This window comes from Salmo salar, chromosome 01 (assembly GCF_965601325.2).
Source record: "Salmo salar chromosome 01, fSalSal1, whole genome shotgun sequence".
NCBI classification, from domain to species: Eukaryota; Metazoa; Chordata; class Actinopteri; order Salmoniformes; family Salmonidae; genus Salmo; species Salmo salar.
The window spans coordinates 104,766,870-104,787,772 of record NC_138291.1 but is presented as its reverse complement, the minus strand read 5'-3'; the positions used below and the strand labels follow the sequence as shown (position 1 = coordinate 104,787,772).

The 20,903-nt window shown below is 43.6% G+C and overlaps 1 protein-coding gene across 3 annotated transcripts in view; it reads left to right on the top strand.

Annotated features, from left to right (window-relative positions):
* Positions 1 to 20,903, top strand: part of LOC106577441 (adhesion G protein-coupled receptor B3) — a 350,410-nt gene that overhangs the window by 219,865 nt on the left and 109,642 nt on the right. For all 3 annotated transcript variants that reach the window (XM_082978585.1, XM_082978578.1, XM_082978573.1), the window contains one exon: positions 7,977 to 8,085. In XM_082978585.1, coding sequence (XP_082834711.1) covers positions 7,977 to 8,085 — 109 coding nt within the window. The remainder of the gene's footprint in view (positions 1 to 7,976; positions 8,086 to 20,903) is intronic.

Here is a 20,903-nt window from a genome sequence, read left to right as displayed (position 1 = left end):
TAGTAGCTAGTATCCATGTCCTGGTCTGTCCCCTTTTAAAGGTTACCAGTATCTAGTAGCCATGTCCTGGTCTGTCCCCTTTTAAAGGTTACCAGTATCTAGTAGCTAGTATCCATGTCCTGGTCTGTCCCCTTTTAAAGGTTACCAGTATCTAGTAGCCATGTCCTGGTCTGTCCCCTTTTAAAGGTTACCAGTATCTAGTAGCTAGTATCCATGTCCTGGTCTGTCCCCTTTTAAAGGTTACCAGTATCTAGTAGCCATGTCCTGGTCTGTCCCCTTTAAAGGATACCAGTATCTAGTAGCCATGTCCTGGTCTGTCCCCTTTTAAAGGTTACCAGTATCTAGTAGCCATGTCCTTGTCTGTCCCCTTTTAAAGGATACCAGTATCTAGTAGCCATGTCCTGGTCTGTCCCCTTTTAAAGGTTACCAGTATCTAGTAGCCATGTCCTGGTCTGTCACCTTTTAAAGGTTACTAGTATCTAGTAGCCATGTCTTGGTCTGTCCCCTTTTAAAGGTTACCAGTATCTAGAGGCCATGTCCTGGTCTGTCCGCTTTTAAAGGTTATCAGTATCTAGTAGCCATGTCCTGGTCTGTCCCCTTTTAAAGGGTACCAGTATCTAGTAGCCATGTCCTGGTCTGTCCCCTTTTAAAGGTTACCAGTATCTAGTAGCCATGTCCTGGTCTGACCCCTTTTAAAGGTTACCAGTATCTAGTAGCCATGTCCTGGTCTGTCCCCTTTTAAAGGTTACCAGTATCTAGTATCTAGTAGCCTTGTCCTGGTCTGTCCCCTTTTAAAGGTTACCAGTAACTAGTAGCCATGTCCTGGTCTGTACCCTTTTAAAGGTTACCAGTATCTAGTAGCCATGTCCTGGTCTTTCCCCTTTTAAAGGTTAGCAGTATCTAGTAGCCATGTCCTGGTCTGTCCGCTTTAAAGGATCCCAGTATCTAGTAGCCATGTCCTGGTCTGTCCCCTTTTAAAGGTTACCAGTAACTAGTAGCCATGTCATGGTCTGTCCGCTTTAAAGGATCCCAGTATCTAGTAGCCATGTCCTGGTCTGTCCCCTTTTAAAGGGTACCAATATCTAGTAGCCATGTCCTGGTCTGTACCCTTTTAATGGTTACCATTATCTACCAGCCATGTCCTGGTCTGTCCCCTTTTAAAGGTTACCAGTTTCTAGTAACCATGTCCTGGTCTGTCCCCTTTAAAAGGTTACCAGTATCTAGTAGCTAGTAGCCATGTCCTGGTCTGTCCCCTTTTAAAGGTTACCATTATCTAGTAGCCATGTCCTGGTCTGTCCCCTTTTAAAGGTTACCAGTATCTAGTAGCTAGTTGCCATGTCCTTGTCTGTCCCCTTTTAAAGGTTACTAGTATCTAGTAGCCATGTCCTTGTCTGTCCCCTTTTAAAGTTTACCAGTATCTAGTAGCCATGTCCTGGTCTGTCCCCTTTTAAAGGGTACCAGTATCGAGTAACCATGTCCTGGTCTGTCCCCTTTTAAAGGATACCAGTATCTAGTAGCCATGTCCTTGTCTGTCCCCTTTTAAAGGTTACCAGTATCTAGTAGCCATGTCCTGGTCTGTCCCCTTTTAAAGGTTACCAGTATCTAGTATCTAGTATCCATGTCCTGGTCTGTCCCCTTTTAAAGGTTACCAGTATCTAGTAGCTAGTTGCCATGTCCTGGTCTGTCCCCTTTTAAAGGTTACCAGTATCTAGTTGCCATGTCCTGGTCTGTCCCCTTTTAAAGGTTACCAGTATCTAGTAGCTAGTAGCCATGTCCTGGTCTGTCCCCTTTTAAAGGTTACCAGTATCTAGTAGCCATGTCCTGGTCTGTCCCCTTTTAAAGGTTACCAGTATCTAGTAGCCATGTCCTGGTCTGTCCCCTTTTAAAGGTTACCAGTATCTAGTAGCCATGTCCTGGTCTGTCCCCTTTTAAAGGTTACCAGTATCTAGTAGCCATGTCCTGGTCTGTCCCCTTTTAAAGGTTACCAGTATCTAGTATCTAGTAGCCATGTCCTGGTCTGTCCCCTTTAAAGGATACCAGTATCTAGTAGCCATGTCCTGGTCTGTCCCCTTTTAAAGGTTACCAGTATCTACTAGCCATGTCCTGGTCTGTCCCCTTTTAAAGGTTACCAGTATCTAGTAGCCATGTCCTGGTCTGTCCCCTTTTAAAGGTTACCAGTATCTAGTAGCCATGTCCTGGTCTGTCCCCTTTTAAAGGTTACCAGTATCTAGTATCTAGTAGCCATGTCCTGGTCTGTCCCCTTTAAAGGATACCAGTATCTAGTAGCCATGTCCTGGTCTGTCCCCTTTTAAAGGTTACCAGTATCTAGTAGCCATGTCCTGGTCTGTCCCCTTTTAAAGGTTACCAGTATCTAGTAGCCATGTCCTGGTCTGTCCCCTTTTAAAATGTTACTAGTATCTAGTAGCCATGTCTTGGTCTGTCCCCTTTTAAAGGTTACCAGTATCTAGAGGCCATGTCCTGGTCTGTCCGCTTTTAAAGGTTATCAGTATCTAGTAGCCATGTCCTGGTCTGTCCCCTTTTAAAGGTTACCAGTATCTAGTAGCCATGTCCTGGTCTGTCCCCTTTTAAAGGTTACCAGTATCTAGTAGCCATGTCCTGGTCTGTCCCCTTTTAAAGGTTACCAGTATCTAGTAGCCATGTCCTGGTCTGACCCCTTTTAAAGGTTACCAGTATCTAGTAGCCATGTCCTGGTCTGTCCCCTTTTAAAGGTTACCAGTATCTAGTATCTAGTAGCCATGTCCTGGTCTGTCCCCTTTTAAAGGTTACCAGTAACTAGTAGCCATGTCCTGGTCTGTACCTTTTTAAAGGTTACCAGTATCTAGTAGCCATGTCCTGGTCTTTCCCCTTTTAAAGGTTACCAGTATCTAGTAGCCATGTCCTGGTCTGTCCGCTTTAAAGGATCCCAGTATCTAGTAGCCATGTCCTGGTCTGTCCCCTTTTAAAGGTTACCAGTAACTAGTAGCCATGTCCTGGTCTGTCCGCTTTAAAGGATCCCAGTATCTAGTAGCCATGTCCTGGTCTGTCCCCTTTTAAAGGTTACCAGTATCTAGTAGCCATGTCCTGGTCTGTCCCCTTTAAAGGATCCCAGTATCTAGTAGCCATGTCCTGCTCTGTCCCCTTTTAAAGGGTACCAATATCTAGTAGCCATGTCCTGGTCTGTACCCTTTTAATGGTTACCATTATCTACTAGCCATGTCCTGGTCTGTCCCCTTTTAAAGGTTACCAGTATCTAGTAACCATGTCCTGGTCTGTCCCCTTTAAAAGGTTACCAGTATCTAGTAGCCATGTCCTGGTCTGTCCCCTTTAAAGGATACCAGTATCTAGTAGCTAGTAGCCATGTCCTGGTCTGTCCCCTTTAAAGGATACCAGTATCTAGTAGCTAGTAGCCATGTCCTGGTCTGTCCCCTTTTAAAGGTTACCAGTATCTAGTAGCTAGTAGCCATGTCCTGGTCTGTCCCCTTTTAAAGGTTACCAGTATCTAGTAGCTAGTTGCCATGTCCTTGTCTGTCCCCTTTTAAAGGTTACTAGTATCTAGTAGCCATGTCCTTGTCTGTCCCCTTTTAAAGTTTACCAGTATCTAGTAGCCATGTCCTGGTCTGTCCCCTTTTAAAGGGTACCAGTATTGAGTAACCATGTCCTGGTCTGTCCCCTTTTAAAGGATACCAGTATCTAGTAGCCATGTCCTTGTCTGTCCCCTTTTAAAGGTTACCAGTATCTAGTAGCCATGTCCTGGTCTGTCCCCTTTTAAAGGTTACCAGTATCTAGTATCTAGTATCCATGTCCTGGTCTGTCCCCTTTTAAAGGTTACCAGTATCTAGTAGCTAGTTGCCATGTCCTGGTCTGTCCTCTTTTAAAGGTTACCAGTATCTAGTTGCCATGTCCTGGTCTGTCCCCTTTTAAAGGTTACCAGTATCTAGTATCTAGTAGCTATGTCCTGGTCTGTCCCCTTTTAAAGGTTACCAGTATCTAGTAGCCATGTCCTGGTCTGTCCCCTTTTAAAGGTTACCAGTATCTAGTAGCCATGTCCTGGTCTGTCCCCTTTTAAAGATTACCAGTATCTAGTAGCCATGTCCTGGTCTGTCCCATTTTAAAGGTTACTAGTATCTAGTAGCCATGTCCTGGTCTGTCCCCTTTTAAAGGTTACCAGTATCTAGTAGCCATGTCCTGGTCTGTCCGCTTTTAAAGGTTACCAGTATCTAGTAGCCATGTCCTGGTCTGTCCCCTTTTAAAGGTTACCAGTATCTAGTAGCCATGTCCTGGTCTGTCCCCTTTTAAATGTTACCAGTATCTAGTAGCCATGTCCTGGTCTGTCCCCTTTTAAAGGTTACCAGTATCTAGTAGCCATGTCCTGGTCTGTACCCTTTTAAAGGTTACCAGTATCTAGTAGCCATGTCCTTGTCTATCCCCTTTTAAAGGTTACCAGTATCTAGTATCCAGTATCCATGTCCTGGTCTGTCCCCTTTTAAAGGTTACCAGTATCTAGTATCCAGTAGCCATGTCCTTGTCTATCCCCTTTTAAAGGTTACCAGTATCTAGTATCCAGTAGCCATGTCCTGGTCTGTCCCCTTTTAAAGGTTACCAGTATCTAGTAGCCATGTCCTGGTCTGTACCCTTTTAAAGGTTACCAGTATCTAGTAGCCATGTCCTGGTCTGTACCCTTTTAAAGGTTACCAGTATCTAGTAGCCATGTCCTGGTCTGTACCCTTTTAAAGGGTACCAGTATCTAGTTGCCATGTCCTGATCTGTCCCCTTTTAAAAGGTGTCACGAACTGGCTAGAAGTCCATAACAAAAAGGGAGACAACTTGGAGATAAGGAATAACAAAAATATATTTATTAACTGAAGTTACATAAATACAATTAACAATGGTGTGTGCAGTTTGTAATCAGCAGTGTAAGTGAGTGGTTGCGTGCATAGATGTGATAATGAGAGGTGTTGAGAGTTGCCAAAGCAAACATACAAACAGCCACAAAAATGCCACCACCAAAATCTATCAGTGTGTCTGCATGGAGAGAGTCTCCTCAATGAATGGGGAAGAAGTGTATTTATCCTGGGACACACCCGGGCCCAGGTGTTTCCCATGTCGCTGACGACCCTCCCAGCTCCGCCCACCGACACCCTCCCAGCTCCGCCCACCGAGCAAAGAGAAAGAATACGGCAGACAGAGTGGGAGGGTCGTCACAAGGGGTAACAGAATCTAGTAGCTAGTAGCCATGTCCTGATCAGAGGTGAGATGTCCAGGTCAGAGGTGAGATGTCCTGGTCAGAGGTGAGATGTCCTGGTCAGAGGTGAGATGTCCAGGTCAGAGGTGAGATGTCCAGGACAGAAGTGAGATGTCCAGGTCAGAGGTGAGATGTCCAGGTCAGAGGTGAGATGTCCAGGTCAGAGGTGAGATGTCCAGGTCAGAGGTGAGATGTCCTGGTCAGAGGTGAGATGTCCTGGTCAGAGGTGAGATGTCCAGGTCAGAGGTGAGATGTCCTGATCAGAGGTGAGATGTCCTGGTCAGAGGTGAGATGTCCTGATCAGAGGTGAGATGTCCTGGTCAGAGGTGAGATGTCCAGGTCAGAGGTGAGATGTCCTGGTCAGAGGTGAGATGTCTGATGAGTGAAAGATGAACATTTCTAGATTGTTGTGGTTCATGTTGGACATGTAAAATCAGTCAAAGTAAACGGTCTGTTAGAAGTGAAGTCTTTACATAACCCTATGACATTCTGTTTGCTTCTATCCCTCACATATCACCTGTACGTTTTCCCTGTTTTCCACAACACACTCCCTCTCTCCCAGGAGACAGTTCCAAGAGGAATGCTGCTAGAACACTACTGACTAATCCTGTGTACATGTAATGGCAGCACTGATGTTGCAGTAATAAGATAACTGGGAAGTTTCTCACCTCTCTTCCCACGTCTAGTTCTTTGTCCCAAATGGCATTATATTTCCTAGTGCCCTATGGGCCCTGGTCAAGCAGACTACAGTATATAGGAAATGTGGGGGACATTTGGGATGTGGTTTTGATCTATGTAACGGCTGCACTGATACGGCAGTAGTTAACTGTAATGTTGTTATCACCTCTCACTAGTTAACTGTAATGTTGTCCTCACCTCTCACTAGTTAACTGTAATGTTGTCCTCACCTCTCACTAGTTAACTGTAATGTTGTTATCACCTCTCACTAGTTAACTGTAATGTTGTCCTCACCTCTCACTAGTTAACTGTAATGTTGTCCTCACCTCTCACTAGTTAACTGTAATGTTGTCCTCACCTCTCACTAGTTAACTGTAATGTTGTTATCACCTCTCACTAGTTAACTGTAATGTTGTCCTCACCTCTCACTAGTTAACTGTAATGTTGTCCTCACCTCTCACTAGTTAACTGTAATGTTGTTATCACCTCTCACTAGTTAACTGTAATGTTGTCCTCACCTCTCACTAGTTAACTGTAATGTTGTCCTCACCTCTCACTAGTTAACTGTAATGTTGTCCTCACCTCTCACTAGTTAACTGTAATGTTGTTATCACCTCTCACTAGTTAACTGTAATGTTGTCCTCACCTCTCACTAGTTAACTGTAATGTTGTCCTCACCTCTCACTAGTTAACTGTAATGTTGTTATCACCTCTCACTAGTTAACTGTAATGTTGTCCTCACCTCTCACTAGTTAACTGTAATGTTGTCCTCACCTCTCACTAGTTAACTGTAATGTTGTTATCACCTCTCACTAGTTAACTGTAATGTTGTCCTCACCTCTCACTAGTTAACTGTAATGTTGTCCTCACCTCTCACTAGTTAACTGTAATGTTGTCCTCACCTCTCACTAGTTAACTGTAATGTTGTCCTCACCTCTCACTAGTTAACTGTAATGTTGTCATCTACTCTCACTAGTTAACTGTAATGTTGTCCTCACCTCTCACTAGTTAACTGTAATGTTGTTATCACCTCTCACTAGTTAACTGTAATGTTGTCCTCACCTCTCACTAGTTAACTGTAATGTTGTTATCACCTCTCACTAGTTAACTGTAATGTTGTCCTCACCTCTCACTAGTTAACTGTAATGTTGTCCTCACCTCTCACTAGTTAACTGTAATGTTGTTATCACCTCTCACTAGTTAACTGTAATGTTGTCCTCACCTCTCACTAGTTAACTGTAATGTTGTCCTCACCTCTCACTAGTTAACTGTAATGTTGTCATCTACTCTCACTAGTTAACTGTAATGTTGTCCTCACCTCTCACTAGTTAACTGTAATGTTGTTATCACCTCTCACTAGTTAACTGTAATGTTGGCCTCACCTCTCACTAGTTAACTGTAATGTTGTTATCACCTCTCACTAGTTAACTGTAATGTTGTCCTCACCTCTCACTAGTTAACTGTAATGTTGTTATCACCTCTCACTAGTTAACTGTAATGTTGTCCTCACCTCTCACTAGTTAACTGTAATGTTGTCCTCACCTCTCACTAGTTAACTGTAATGTTGTCCTCACCTCTCACTAGTTAACTGTAATGTTGTCCTCACCTCTCACTAGTTAACTGTAATGTTGTCCTCACCTCTCACTAGTTAACTGTAATGTTGTTATCACCTCTCACTAGTTAACTGTAATGTTGTTATCACCTCTCACTAGTTAACTGTAATGTTGTTATCACCTCTCACTAGTTAACTGTAATGTTGTTGTCTACTCTCACTAGTTAACTGTAATGTTGTCCTCACCTCTCACTGGTTAACTGTAATGTTGTCCTCACCTCTCACTAGTTAACTGTAATGTTGTCCTCACCTCTCACTAGTTAACTGTAATGTTGTTATCACCTCTAACTAGTTAACTGTAATGTTGTCCTCACCTCTCACTAGTTAACTGTAATGTTGTTGTCGTCTCTCACTAGTTAACTGTCATGTTGTCCTCACCTCTCGCTAGTTAACTGTAATGTTATCACCTCTCACTAGTTAACTGTAATGTTGTCGTCTCTCTAGATCTATCCAGGTGCAGTGGAGCTGATGCAGGTCATTGAGGAATTCATCCACATCGTTGGCCTGGGGATGAAGGACTTCCACAACGCCTATCTGATGACTGGGAACTTGGGTAAGAACCACAGACAGATCTATTCTCACAGCCCACAGGTCTGGAATGTGTGTCCCACAGCCTTGTTTTTCTCCACAACCCAGCCACCCAGCTGGGTGAAGTAACAATTATCAAATCGATGTTTAACGATCAATCGTCCATGTGTGACTAAACAAAATGTTGCTGCTGCTGACTCCCCATGTCAATTCACCCTCCATCCATCAGTAATCTGGGATAAATGATATGTGGAGGGGAGGGGAAGGGAAGGGATGGAGGGAGGGCTTAGCCTAATAAACAACCACTAATCAATATGTTTATTTAAAACCTAGCTTGTGATTATCTCCTAAGAAAACACTCATGCCCGATGTTCCAATATCAACCATGTCTACAGTGGGTAGAAACCGTGGTCAGGGTGAGTCAACCATAGAATGAATCTCAGGTCTCTAGGTCCAGTATTCCAATATAACCTTCCTAACACAGATCTAGGTCCAGTATTCCAATATAACCCTCCTAACACAGATCTAGGTCCAGTATTCTAATAGAACCCTCCTAACACAGATCTAGGTCCAGTATTCTAATAGAACCCTCCTAACACAGATCTAGGTCCAGTATTCCAATGTAACCTTCCTAACACAGATCTAGGTCCAGTATTCCAGTAGAACCCTCCTAACACAGATCTAGGTCCAGTATTCCAATAGAACCCTTCTAACACAGATCTAGGTCCAGTATTCCAATATAACCTTCCTAACACAGATCTAGGTCCAGTATTCCAATAGAACCCTTCTAACACAGATCTAGGTCCAGTATTCCAATAGAACCCTCCTAACACAGATCTAGGTCCAGTATTCCAATATAACCTTCCTAACACAGATCTAGGTCCAGTATTCCAATAGAACCCTCCTAACACAGATCTAGGTCCAGTATTCCAATAGAACCCTTCTAACACAGATCGAGGTCCAGTATTCCAATAGAAATAGTGTGGATAGAACCCTCCTAACACAGATCTAGGTCCAGTATTCCAATAGAAACAGTGTGGATAGAACCCTCCTAACACAGATCGAGGCCCAGTATTCCAATAGAAACAGTATGGATAGAACCCTCCTAACACAGATCGAGGTCCAGTATTCCAATAGAAACAGTGTGGATAGAACCCTCCTAACACAGATCGAGGTCCAGTATTCTAATAGAACTTTCCTAACACAGCTCTAGGTCCAGTATTCCAATAGAACCTTCCTAACACAGATCGAGGTCCAGTATTCCAATAGAAACAGTGTGGATAGAACCCTCCTAACACAGATCTAGGTCCAGTATTCCAATAGAAACAGTGTGGATAGAACCCTCCTAACACAGATCGAGGCCCAGTATTCCAATAGAAACAGTATGGATAGAACCCTCCTAACACAGATCGAGGTCCAGTATTCCAATAGAAACAGTGTGGATAGAACCCTCCTAACACAGATCGAGGTCCAGTACTCCAATAGAAACAGTTTGGATAGAACCCTCCTAACACAGATTGAGGTCCAGTACTCCAATAGAAACAGTGTGGATAGAACCCTCCTATCACAGATCGAGGTCCAGTATTCTAATAGAAACAGTGTGGATAGTTAGGCTACACACAGCACTCAGATCTCAGAGGGAAGTTGGAATGGAGATTCTCAGCATATTTGGATGATATTGGTTGTAATGGCATCCCAATCATTTTGTAACCTGTATATTATGTATTTCTGTGGGGTTGTGAGTCATGTTTAAAGAAATGTAATTATTTCAGAAGCAGGATATAAAAAATGCACAATACAAAACATCTCCATTGGAGTTCCTCAAATACCTCTCAACAAACCATACTTGATAAAACCTTGATGGGTTCTCATGTTTTAAATCGAGTCATCGTAAACACACTGCACTCCCGTCAACCAAAGCCAAGGCCAGGTATAATTACACATACCTGTGGATCCTAATGATACTCATGTTAGAAGGGCTGTGTCCCAAATGGCAACCTATTCCCTAGACGATTCCTTACATAGTGCACTACTTTTGACTAGAGCCCTATGAGCCCTATGAGCCCTGTTCAAAAGTAGTGCATTATTTAGAGAATATGGTGCCATTTGTGACGCAGACATTTGAAACATGAAGAAAAAGGGGGCCCTAGAAAGTCAGGATGAATCATAACCTCACCAGAGACACTTTGTGATGAAAGAAAATGGTCTCTTAATTATGGTTCCTCCTAAGTGCGTCTCAGATGCCCTTGTGCGTGTCCTGAGTAGCACCCTATTCCTTGTGTAGTTCACTACTTTTTACCAGGGCCCATAGGGTATCCCATTGGGCTCTGGTCAAATGTAGTAACTTGTATAGAAGATAGGGTGCCATTTGGGACACAGACCTTATGTGGAAGAAGCATTTATACACACTAGAGCAAACCAAGCATTCCTTTAAAATCTCACCCACTTTTATCCTACTTTTATCTTAAATACGTCTTTCCCTGACAGAAACAGAAAGACATTCGTATCACAGAGTCTATCCCTGACATAAATACTTTCTCTTCACAAAATGTTGTAAAAGCTGAAAGAACAAACTGTATGTTACGTGAATAGACTGATGGATTTCACTTTCAGTGTCTTCTGGTTAAAATAATACAGAGTTCCTAATGGCGCAGATAGACAGAATGAACGGATATATAGCAATCTCTGACTGTTGTTTACATATGAGATGTCAGAGATATTAGAGTCATCTCCTTCACTCTGCTTCCAAGTCGAAGAAAACCAACAGTCGTTTTGATTTACATCTTCTGGCATACATTTTACCAGGACCACAGAGTACACCTAAAAGAGGAAACTAACTAACTCCTATGTTTTGGTCCTGACCACTGTCCTCGGTCCTGACCGCTGTCCTCGGTCCTGACCGCTCTTCTCGGTCGTGACCGCTGTCCTCGGTCCTGACCGCTGTCCTCAGTCGTGACCGCTGTCCTCGGTGACCGCTGTCCTCGGTCCTGACCGCTGTCCTCGGACCTGACCGCTGTCCTCGGTCCTGACCGCTCCCCTCGGTCGTGACCGCTGTCCTCGGTCGTGACAGCTGTCCTCGTACGTGACCGCTGTTCTCAGTCCTGACCGCTGTCCTCAGTCCTGACCGCTGTCCTCGGTCCTGACCGCTGTCCTCGGTCCTGACCGCTGTCCTCAGTCCTGACCGCTGTCCTCGGTCCTGACCACTGTCCTCGGACCTGACCACTGCTTGGTTACTGCTTCTTTAATCCTTACTTTCAGGCTGCAGTGCTACCAGAATACACTACACACACACACACAGACACACAGAGAGAGAGCGAGAGAGAGAGAGAGAGAGAAAGAGAGCGACACACACACTACACAGATTGCTTACATCTTGTTTAATAATGTAGCAGCAGTCTCAGTGGTATTTCATTTCCCAGTCAACCACAAACCTACACTACCTTCCTGTCTGGAAGGAAGAATAGAACTATGATCATTATTTATTCATGCAAATTAATACACTTCTGTATTGTGGCGGTTTAGGCACTTCTTGTGGAGACATTCATCCAGAGCTGTGTACAAATACTATTTGAAACCATTTCAAAAACTTTTACGCGTCTTGATTGAACTCATCTGGTGAATGGAGCCAGTACAATAGTCACACAAGTTCAAACCCCTACCATTTGGCATTCCACACCAGCTTAGCAAACGCTGTTTTTATTTGAAAGATTTCAAATAGTATTTAAACCCAGGTGTGAATTATTCTTTACTGGACTTTACAATGTGGCTAACGTATAACCCAATTATTACACTGTAAACACACCCACTGGTAACAGACGTCATTTCAACGTCTAGTTTTGATTTACATTTGGTTGAGTTCAACTAACTTGAATTCAATGTGGAATCAACAAAATATTTTTCCATGTCCTTGGTTTTAAGTTAAAAGTTTGGTGAAAAAAGACAAATAGTCAGGTTAGATACTGGTCTAATTATGTATTCGGGAGATACAGGATATATTCCCCACAAACGATGCAACGTAGCATTCATTAAGAGACCATTATAATACATTATAATCTTCTCTCCACTAGGTGAATTAAGTTAATGGACATGTCCAAAGAGGGTTGAAATGCCTCTGGCTGCATACCAAATAGTATACTTTCCCTTTATAGAGCTCTGGTCATAAGAAGGGCACTATATAATGAATCGGGGGCCATTTGGGATGCAGGCTATGCTAATAGAAGGCATTAGCCTCTTCTCTAATTGGGATGCAGGCAATGCTAATGTTAGGCATTAGCCTCTTCTCTGATTGGGATGCAGGCTAAGCTAATGGCGGGCATTCACCTCTTCTCTGATTGGGGTGCAGGCTATACTAATAGCAGGCATTAGCCTCTTCTCTGATTGGGATGCAGGCTATGCTAATAGCAGGCATTAGCCTCTTCTCTGATTGGGATGCAGGCTATGCTAATGTTAGGCATTCGCCTCTTCTCTGATTGGGATGCAGGCTATGCTAATGGCGGGCATTCGCCTCTTCTCTGATTGGGATGCAGTCTATGCTAATGGAAGGCATTCACCTCTTCTCTGATTGGGATGCAGGCAATGCTAATGGTAGGCATTCACCTCTTCTCTGATTGGGATGCAGGCAATGCTAATGGTAGGCATTCGCCTCTTCTCTGATTGGGATGCAGGCTATGCTAACGGAAGGCCTCTTCTCTGAAACCCATTCAGGATTTAAAGAAAGTGTATTTTGTGCTGTTCTTCTCAGTTATTTTACACAGTCTAATTTGGCATGAATATATTACTAACTCCATTTTCAATTTATACACATTTTTAACATTTATGATAACATGTATAAGCATCTATTAGGGCTTATTTATGAAGCTGTTATAAAATAGAATCATCTCCCTCTGCCACATTGTGAAGATATTAGTAAATATACGATTGGTCAAATTGAAAAGCTCTACAGCCACAGCCACACCCACAAGCCAAATAATCTCATCAACTGTTTCAGTCGAGTCACAAAACATTCTTCCTCCCGAGTCCTGGTGAAACAACAACCAAATAAAACCAACAAGAAATATTGATTCGGGCATCTCTCCATCTTGGCAGCGACATTATATTTATTGGAGCTTGTTGTTGGCTAGTTCACTTTGATTAAAGAAATGAAACGTTTCCTGCATCCCAAACGGCACCCTGTCCCATATACAGTGCACTTATTTTGGCCAGAGCTCTATGGGGCCCTGGTCAATAGTTGTGCACTACATAGGGAATAGGGTGCCTTTTGCGACGTAGCCGTAGTGTTGCTGATACACTGCCGGTGTTAGCCAAGTGGTGAGCCAAGCAAGCATGAATCTGGCTGGATAAGGTATAGCTGCATCGTTTCAGATGTAATTTATAGCAGCCTCCTGACACAGGGATAAATACTCTGCTGTCACCACACACCCATCCTCTACCCTCTTCCTCTTTTAGTCAAATAACCTTGATTGCAAAAAGCTCTCAACTTCACCGGGTAGATTTTCTTTCCCTCACAATCCAACTGAACATGTGCTGCGTCTGTAACTTGAGATGTGTAAAACAAGCACATCTTACCAGAAGCACAATACTTTACATAGACATTGTCTAACTTGATGTTAAATTGATTCTGAACAATTATTGTCAAGAATGATGATGCGGAAGCTAACGTAGTGGATTCACTGACTCTTGTCTTCTACCTTTATGTCACCAGATGACAATGTAACCTATCTATGGTATTCACATACAGATGTAGGATCTTAATTTGATCGCAGGAAATGCTGATGAGCTTTGTGATTTACATACATTTACTGACAACCCACACTAACATGCATTTATTATCACGTTTCAGGTAAGATCCAATGTTTATTACAGCAACAGGGGCAGGCAAACGACAAGTCAAGGCAGGCAGAGGTCAATAATCCAGAGTAGTGGTGCAAAGGTACAGATCGGCAGGAAGGCTCAGGGTCAGGGGCAGGCAGAGTGGTCAGGCAGGCGGGCTCAGAGTCATGACAGGCAAGGGTCAAAACCAGGAGGGCGAGAAAAAGAGAAACTGGGGAAAAGCAGTCGCTGAGACAAAACGCTGGTTGACTTGACAAACAAGACAAACTGACAAACTGGACAAACAGAGAACACAGGTATAAATACACAGGGGATAATGGGGAAGCTGGGCGACACCTGGAGGGGGGTGGAGACCATCACAAAGACAGGTGAAACAGATTAGGGCCTGACAGTTATATTAACAGTATCACATTTTTTATGAATATTACTTTTGGCCAGCAAATCGCTTAACACCTAGCAAGTGACATTATGGACTAAACATACAAATCCTGTTGCTGCAGGATTATTTTGTTGTGACAATACTGGACAAAACAAGATCCTACATCTGTATGATGGTGTACAGTGGTTTGTGTGGATCCATTTGATAGACAGGAGGGTTTTTCTCAAAGACAATATTCAAATCAGTTTATTTATTAATCTTTTCTCAGAAGCATTCTGGAGACCAAAATGATTGCTTTATTTCTTCCTGCCTGGCCCATCCATGGTGTGTAGAGCCCTGTTTATCTAGACTGTTACCGGGTAGCATCCTGAAAGGGCCTTTTCTTCTGCTACCCTGCTGTGACTCACAATGGGACCTAGTCTAAAGCTGTCACGCCACCACGGTGTGTGTGTGTGTCTCTCAATGCGACCTGTGACTAATACTGTCAACCCATTGTGGCTTCACTCAACATCTGGTGCTCTGAACCTCCACTCTCTGTGACTGGCATGTCCCATGGTGCTCTGTGATTCCATGCCCGGTGTCACTCTGATGATACTGCTGACACACAGACACATACTCACACATTCTCTCTCTCTCTCTCTCGCTCTCCTCCCTTCCACACTGTCACACGCTAACACACTCCTACAGTCCGTGGAGTTTTGCCAAACTTCCAATTACATTAGAGAGACAAGGAACAATGGTGCTCTGCAGGCTTAGCCTCATCTTCCCCAGACTGAAGGACAACCATGTTGTAGTACCATCAGACTGTAGAACCACCATGCTGTAGTACCATCAGACTGTAGTACCATCAGACTGTAGAACCACCATGCTCTAGTACCATCAGACTGTAGTACCATCAGACTGTAGTAACATCAGACTATAGAATCACCATGCTGTAGTACTATCAGACTGTAGTACCATCAGACTGTAGAACTACCATGTTGTAGTACCATCAAACTGTAGTACCATCAGACTGTAGTACCATCAGACTGTAGTACCACCATGTTGTAGAACCATCAGACTGTAGAACCACCATGCTGTAGAACCACCATAATGTAGAACCATCAGACTGTAGTACCATCAGACTGTAGTACCATCAGACTGTAGTACCACCATGTTGTAGTACCACCATGTTGTAGTACCATCAGACTGTAGTACCATCAGACTGTAGAACCACCATGCTGTAGAACCATCAGACTGTAGTACCACCATGTTGTAGTACCACCATGTTGTAGTACCATCAGACTGTAGTACCATCAGACTGTAGTACCATCAGACTGTAGAACCACCATGCTGTAGAACCATCAGACTGTAGTACCATCAGACTGTAGTACCACCATGTTGTAGTACCACCATGCTGTAGTACCATCAGACTGTAGAACCACCAGACTGTAGAACCACCATGCTGTGGTACCATCAGACTGTAGTACCATCAGACTGTAGTGCCATCAGACTGTAGTACCACCAAGCTGTATTACCATCAGATTGTAGTAGCATCAGACTGTAGTACCATCAGACTGTAAAACCACCAGAGTGTAGTACCATCAGACTGTAGTACCACCAGTCTGCAATACCGTCAAAGTGTAGTACCATCAGATTGTAATACCATCAGACTGTAGTACCGTCAGACTGTAGTACCATCAGACTGTAGTACCATAAGAATGTAGTAACATCAGACTGTATTACCATCAGACTTTAGTACCATCAGAGTGTAATACCATCAGACTGTAAAACCACCAGAGTGTAGTACCATCAGACTGTAAAACCACCAGAGTGTAGTACCATCAGACTGTAGTACCATCTGACTGTAGAACCACCATGCAGTAGTACCATCAGACTGTAGTAACAACATGTTGTGGTACCATCAGACTGTAGTACCATCAGACTGTAGTACCATCAGACTGTAGAACCACCATGCTATGGTACCATCAGACTGTAGAACCACCATGTTGTAGTACCATCAGACTGTAGCACCACCATGTTGTAGTACCATCAGACTGTAGTACAATCAGACTGTAGCACCACCGAGCTGAATTAACATCAGATTGATGTACCATCAGACTGTAGTACCATCAGACTGTAAAACCACCAGACTGTAGTACCATCAGACTGTAGTACCATCAGACTGTAGTACCATCAGCCTGTAGTACCATCGGACTGTAGTACCATCAGACTGTAGTACCATCAGACTGTAATACCATCAGACTGTAATACCATCAGACTGTAGTACCATCAGACTATAGTACCATCAGACTGTAGTACCATCCAGACTGTCATCAACCCCCTGGTGTAGGGTTAGGACTGGGGCTTGAACCATGTCATCAACCCCCTGGTGTAGGGTTAGGACTGGGGCTTGAACCATGTCATCAACCCCCTGGTGTAGGGTTAGGACGGGGGCTTGAACCATGTCATCAACCCCCTGGTGTAGGGTTAGGACTGGGGCTTGAACCATGTCATCAACCCCCTGGTGTAGGGTTAGGAAGGGGGCTTGAACCATGTCATCAACCCCCTGGTGTAGGGTTAGGACTGGGGCTTGAACCATGTCATCAACCCCCTGGTGTAGGGTTAGGACGGGGGCTTGAACCATGTCATCAACCCCCTGGTGTAGGGTTAGGACTGGGGCTTGAACCATGTCATCAACCCCCTGGTGTAGGGTTAGGAAGGGGGCTTGAACCATGTCATCAACCCCCTGGTGTAGGGTTAGGACTGGGGCTTGAACCATGTCATCAACCCCCTGGTGTAGGGTTAGGACTGGGGCTTGAACCATGTCATCAACCCCCTGGTGTAGGGTTAGGAAGGGGGCTTGAACCATGTCATCAACCCCCTGGTGTAGGGTTAGGACTGGGGCTTGAACCATGTCATAAACCCCCTGGTGTAGGGTTAGGACTGGGGCTTGAACCATGTCATCAACCCCCTGGTGTAGGGTTAGGACCGTTAGCTCTTTAGGACAGCATAGATGCAGCGTCATGATAACTAGTTGTTGACATAGATTACCTCTCCAACTTTGGTCAATTTAAAATCTGATCTTTGATTTTGGTTAGTCAGTGTTGCACAGTCTACATTCATGTCTAAGTGTTGTACAGTATACAGTCATGTCTGAATGTTGTACAGTATACAGTCATGTCTGAGTGTGGTACAGTCTACAGTCATGTCTGAGTGTTGTGCAGTCTACAATCATGTCTGAGTGTTGTACAGTCTACAGTCATGTCTGAGTGTTGTGCAGTCTACAGTCATGTGTGACTGTTGTACAATCTACAGTCATGTCTGAGTGTTGTACAGTCCACAGTCATGTCTGAGTTTTATAAAGTCTACAGTCATGTCTGAGTGTTGTACAGTCTACAGTCATGCGTGAATGTTGTACAGTCTACAGTCATGTCTGAGTGTTGCACAGTCTACAGTCATTTCTGATTGTTGTACAGTCTACAGTCATGTCTGAGTGTTATACAGTCTACAGTCATGTCTGAGTGTAGTACAGTCTACAGTCATGTCTGAGTGTTGTACAGTCTACAGTCATGTCTGAGTGTTGTGCAGTCTACAGTCATGTCTGAGTGTTGTACAGTCTACAGTCATGTGTGAGTGTTGTACAGTCTACAGTCATGTCTGAGTGTTATACAGTCTACAGTCATCTCTGAGTGTTGTACAGTCTACAGTCATGTCTGAGTGTTGTACAGTCTACAGTCATGTGTGAATGTTGTACAGTCTACAGTCATGTCTGAGTGTTGTACAGTCTACAGTCATGTCTGAGTGTTGTACAGTCTACAGTCATGTCTGAGTGTTGTACAGTCTACAGTCATGTCTGAGTGTTGTGCAGTCTACAATCATGTCTGAGTGTTGTACAGTCCACAGTCATGTCTGAGTGTTGTGCAGTCTACAGTCATGTGTGACTGTTGTACAGTCTACAGTCATGTCTGCGTGGTGTACAGTCTACAGTCATGTCTGAGTGTTGTGCAGTCTACAGTCATGTCTGAGTGTTGTACAGTCCACAGTCATGTCTGAGTTTTATAAAGTCTACAGTCATGTCTGAGTGTTGTACAGTCTACAGTCATGTGTGAATGTTGTACAGTCTACAGTCATGTCTGAGTGTTGTACAGTCTACAGTCATGTCTGATTGTTGTACAGTCTACAGTCATGTCTGAGTGTTGTACAGTCTACAGTCATGTCTGAGTGTAGTACAGTCTACAGTCATGTCTGAGTGTTGTACAGTCTACAGTCATGTCTGAGTGTTGTGCAGTCTACAGTCATGTCTGAGTGTTGTACAGTCTACAGTCATGTGTGAGTGTTGTACAGTCTACAGTCATGTGTGAGTGTTGTACAGTCTACAGTCATGTCGGAGTGTTGTACAGTCCACAGTCATGTCTGAGTTTTATAAAGTCTACAGTCATGTCTGAGTGTTGTACAGTCTACAGTCATGTGTAAATGTTGGACAGTCTACAGTCATGTCTGAGTGTTGTGCAGTCTACAGTCATGTGTGAATGTTCTACAGTCATGTCTGAGTGTTGTACAGTCTACAGTCATGTCTGAGTGTTGTACAGTCTACAGTCATGTCTGAGTGTTGTACAGTCTACAGTCATGTGTGAATGTTGTACAGTCTACAGTCATTTCTGAGTGTTGTACGGTCTACAGTCATGTCTGAGTGTTGTACAGTCTACAGTCATGTCTGAGTGTTGTACAGTCTACAGTCATGTGTGAATGTTGTACAGTCTACAGTCATGTGTAAGTGTTGTACAGTCTACAGTCATGTCTGAGAGTTGTACAGTCCACAGTCATGTCTGAGTTGTATAAAGTCTACAGTCATGTCTGAGTGTTGTACAGTCTACAGTCATGTGTGAATGTTGTACAGTCTACAGTCATGTCTGAGTGTTGTACAGTCTACAGTCATGTCTGAGTGTTGTACAGTCTACAGTCATGTCTGAGTGTTGTGCAGTCTACAGTCATGTCTGAGTGTTGTACAGTCTACAGTCATGTCTGAGTGTTATACAGTCTACAGTCATGTCTGAGTGTTGTACAGTCTACATTCATGTCTGAGTGTTGTACAGTCTACAGTCATGTGTGAGTGTTGTACAGTCTACAGTCATGTCTGAGTGTTATACAGTCTACAGTCATGTCTGAGTGTTGTACAGTCTACAGTCATGTGTGAATGTTGTACAGTCTACAGTCATTTCTGAGTGTTGTACGGTCTACAGTCATGTCTGAGTGTTGTACAGTCTACAGTCATGTCTGAGTGTTGTACAGTCTACAGTCATGTGTGAATGTTGTACAGTCTACAGTCATGTCTAAGTGTTGTACAGTCTACAGTCATGTCTGATTGTTGTGCAGTCTACAGTCATGTCTGAGGGTTGTACAGTCTACAGTCATGTCTGAGTGTTGTACAGTCTACTGTCATGTCTGAGTGTTGTACAGTCTACAGTCATGTCTGAGTGTTGTACAGTCTACAGTCATGTGTGAATGTTGTACAGTCTACAGTCATTTCTGAGTGTTGTACGGTCTACAGTCATGTCTGAGTGTTGTACAGTCTACAGTCATGTCTGAGTGTTGTACAGTCTACAGTCATGTGTGAATGTTGTACAGTCTACAGTCATGTCCAAGTGTTGTACAGTCTACAGTCATGTCTGATTGTTGTGCAGTCTACAGTCATGTCTGAGTGTTGTACAGTCTACAGTCATGTCTGAGTGTTGTACAGTCTACAGTCATGTCTGAGTGTTGTGCAGTCTACAGTCATGTCTGAGTGTTGTACAGTCTACAGTCATGTCTGAGTGTTGTGCAGTCTACAGTCATGTGTGAATGTTGTACAGTCTACAGTCATGTCTAAGTGTTGTACAGTCTACAGTCATGTCTGATTGTTGTGCAGTCTACAGTCATGGCTGAGTGTTGTACAGTCTACAGTCATGTCTGAGTGTTGTACGGTCTACAGTCATGTCTGAGTGTTGTACGGTCTACAGTCATGTCTGAGTGTTGTACAGTCTACAGTCATGTCTGAGTGTTGTACAGTCTACAGTCATGTGTGAATGTTGTACAGTCTACAGTCATGTCTGAGTGTTGTACAGTCTACAGTCATGTCTGAGTGTTGTACAGTCTACAGTCATGTTTGAGTGTTATACAGTCTACAGTCATGTCTGAGTGTTGTACAGTCTACAGTCATGTCTGAGTGTTGTACAGTCATGTCTGATTGTTGTGCAGTCTACAGTCATGTCTGAGTGTTGTACAGTCTACAGTCATGTCTGAGTGTTTTGCAGTCTACAGTCATGTCTGAGTGTTGTACAGTCTACAGTCATGTGTGAGTGTTGTGCAGTCTACAGTCATGTCTGAGTGTTGTACAGTCTACAGTCATGTCTGGGTGTTGTGCAGTCTACAGTCATGTGTGAATGTTGTACAGTCTACAGTCATGTCTAAGTGTTGTACAGTCTACAGTCATGTCTGATTGTTGTGCAGTCTACAGTCATGTCTGAGTGTTGTACAGTCTACAGTCATGTCTGAGTGTTGTACGGTCTACAGTCATGTCTGAGTGTTGTACAGTCTACAGTCATGTGTGAATGTTGTACAGTCTACAGTCATGTGTGAATGTTGTACAGTCTACAGTCATGTCTGAGTGTTGTACA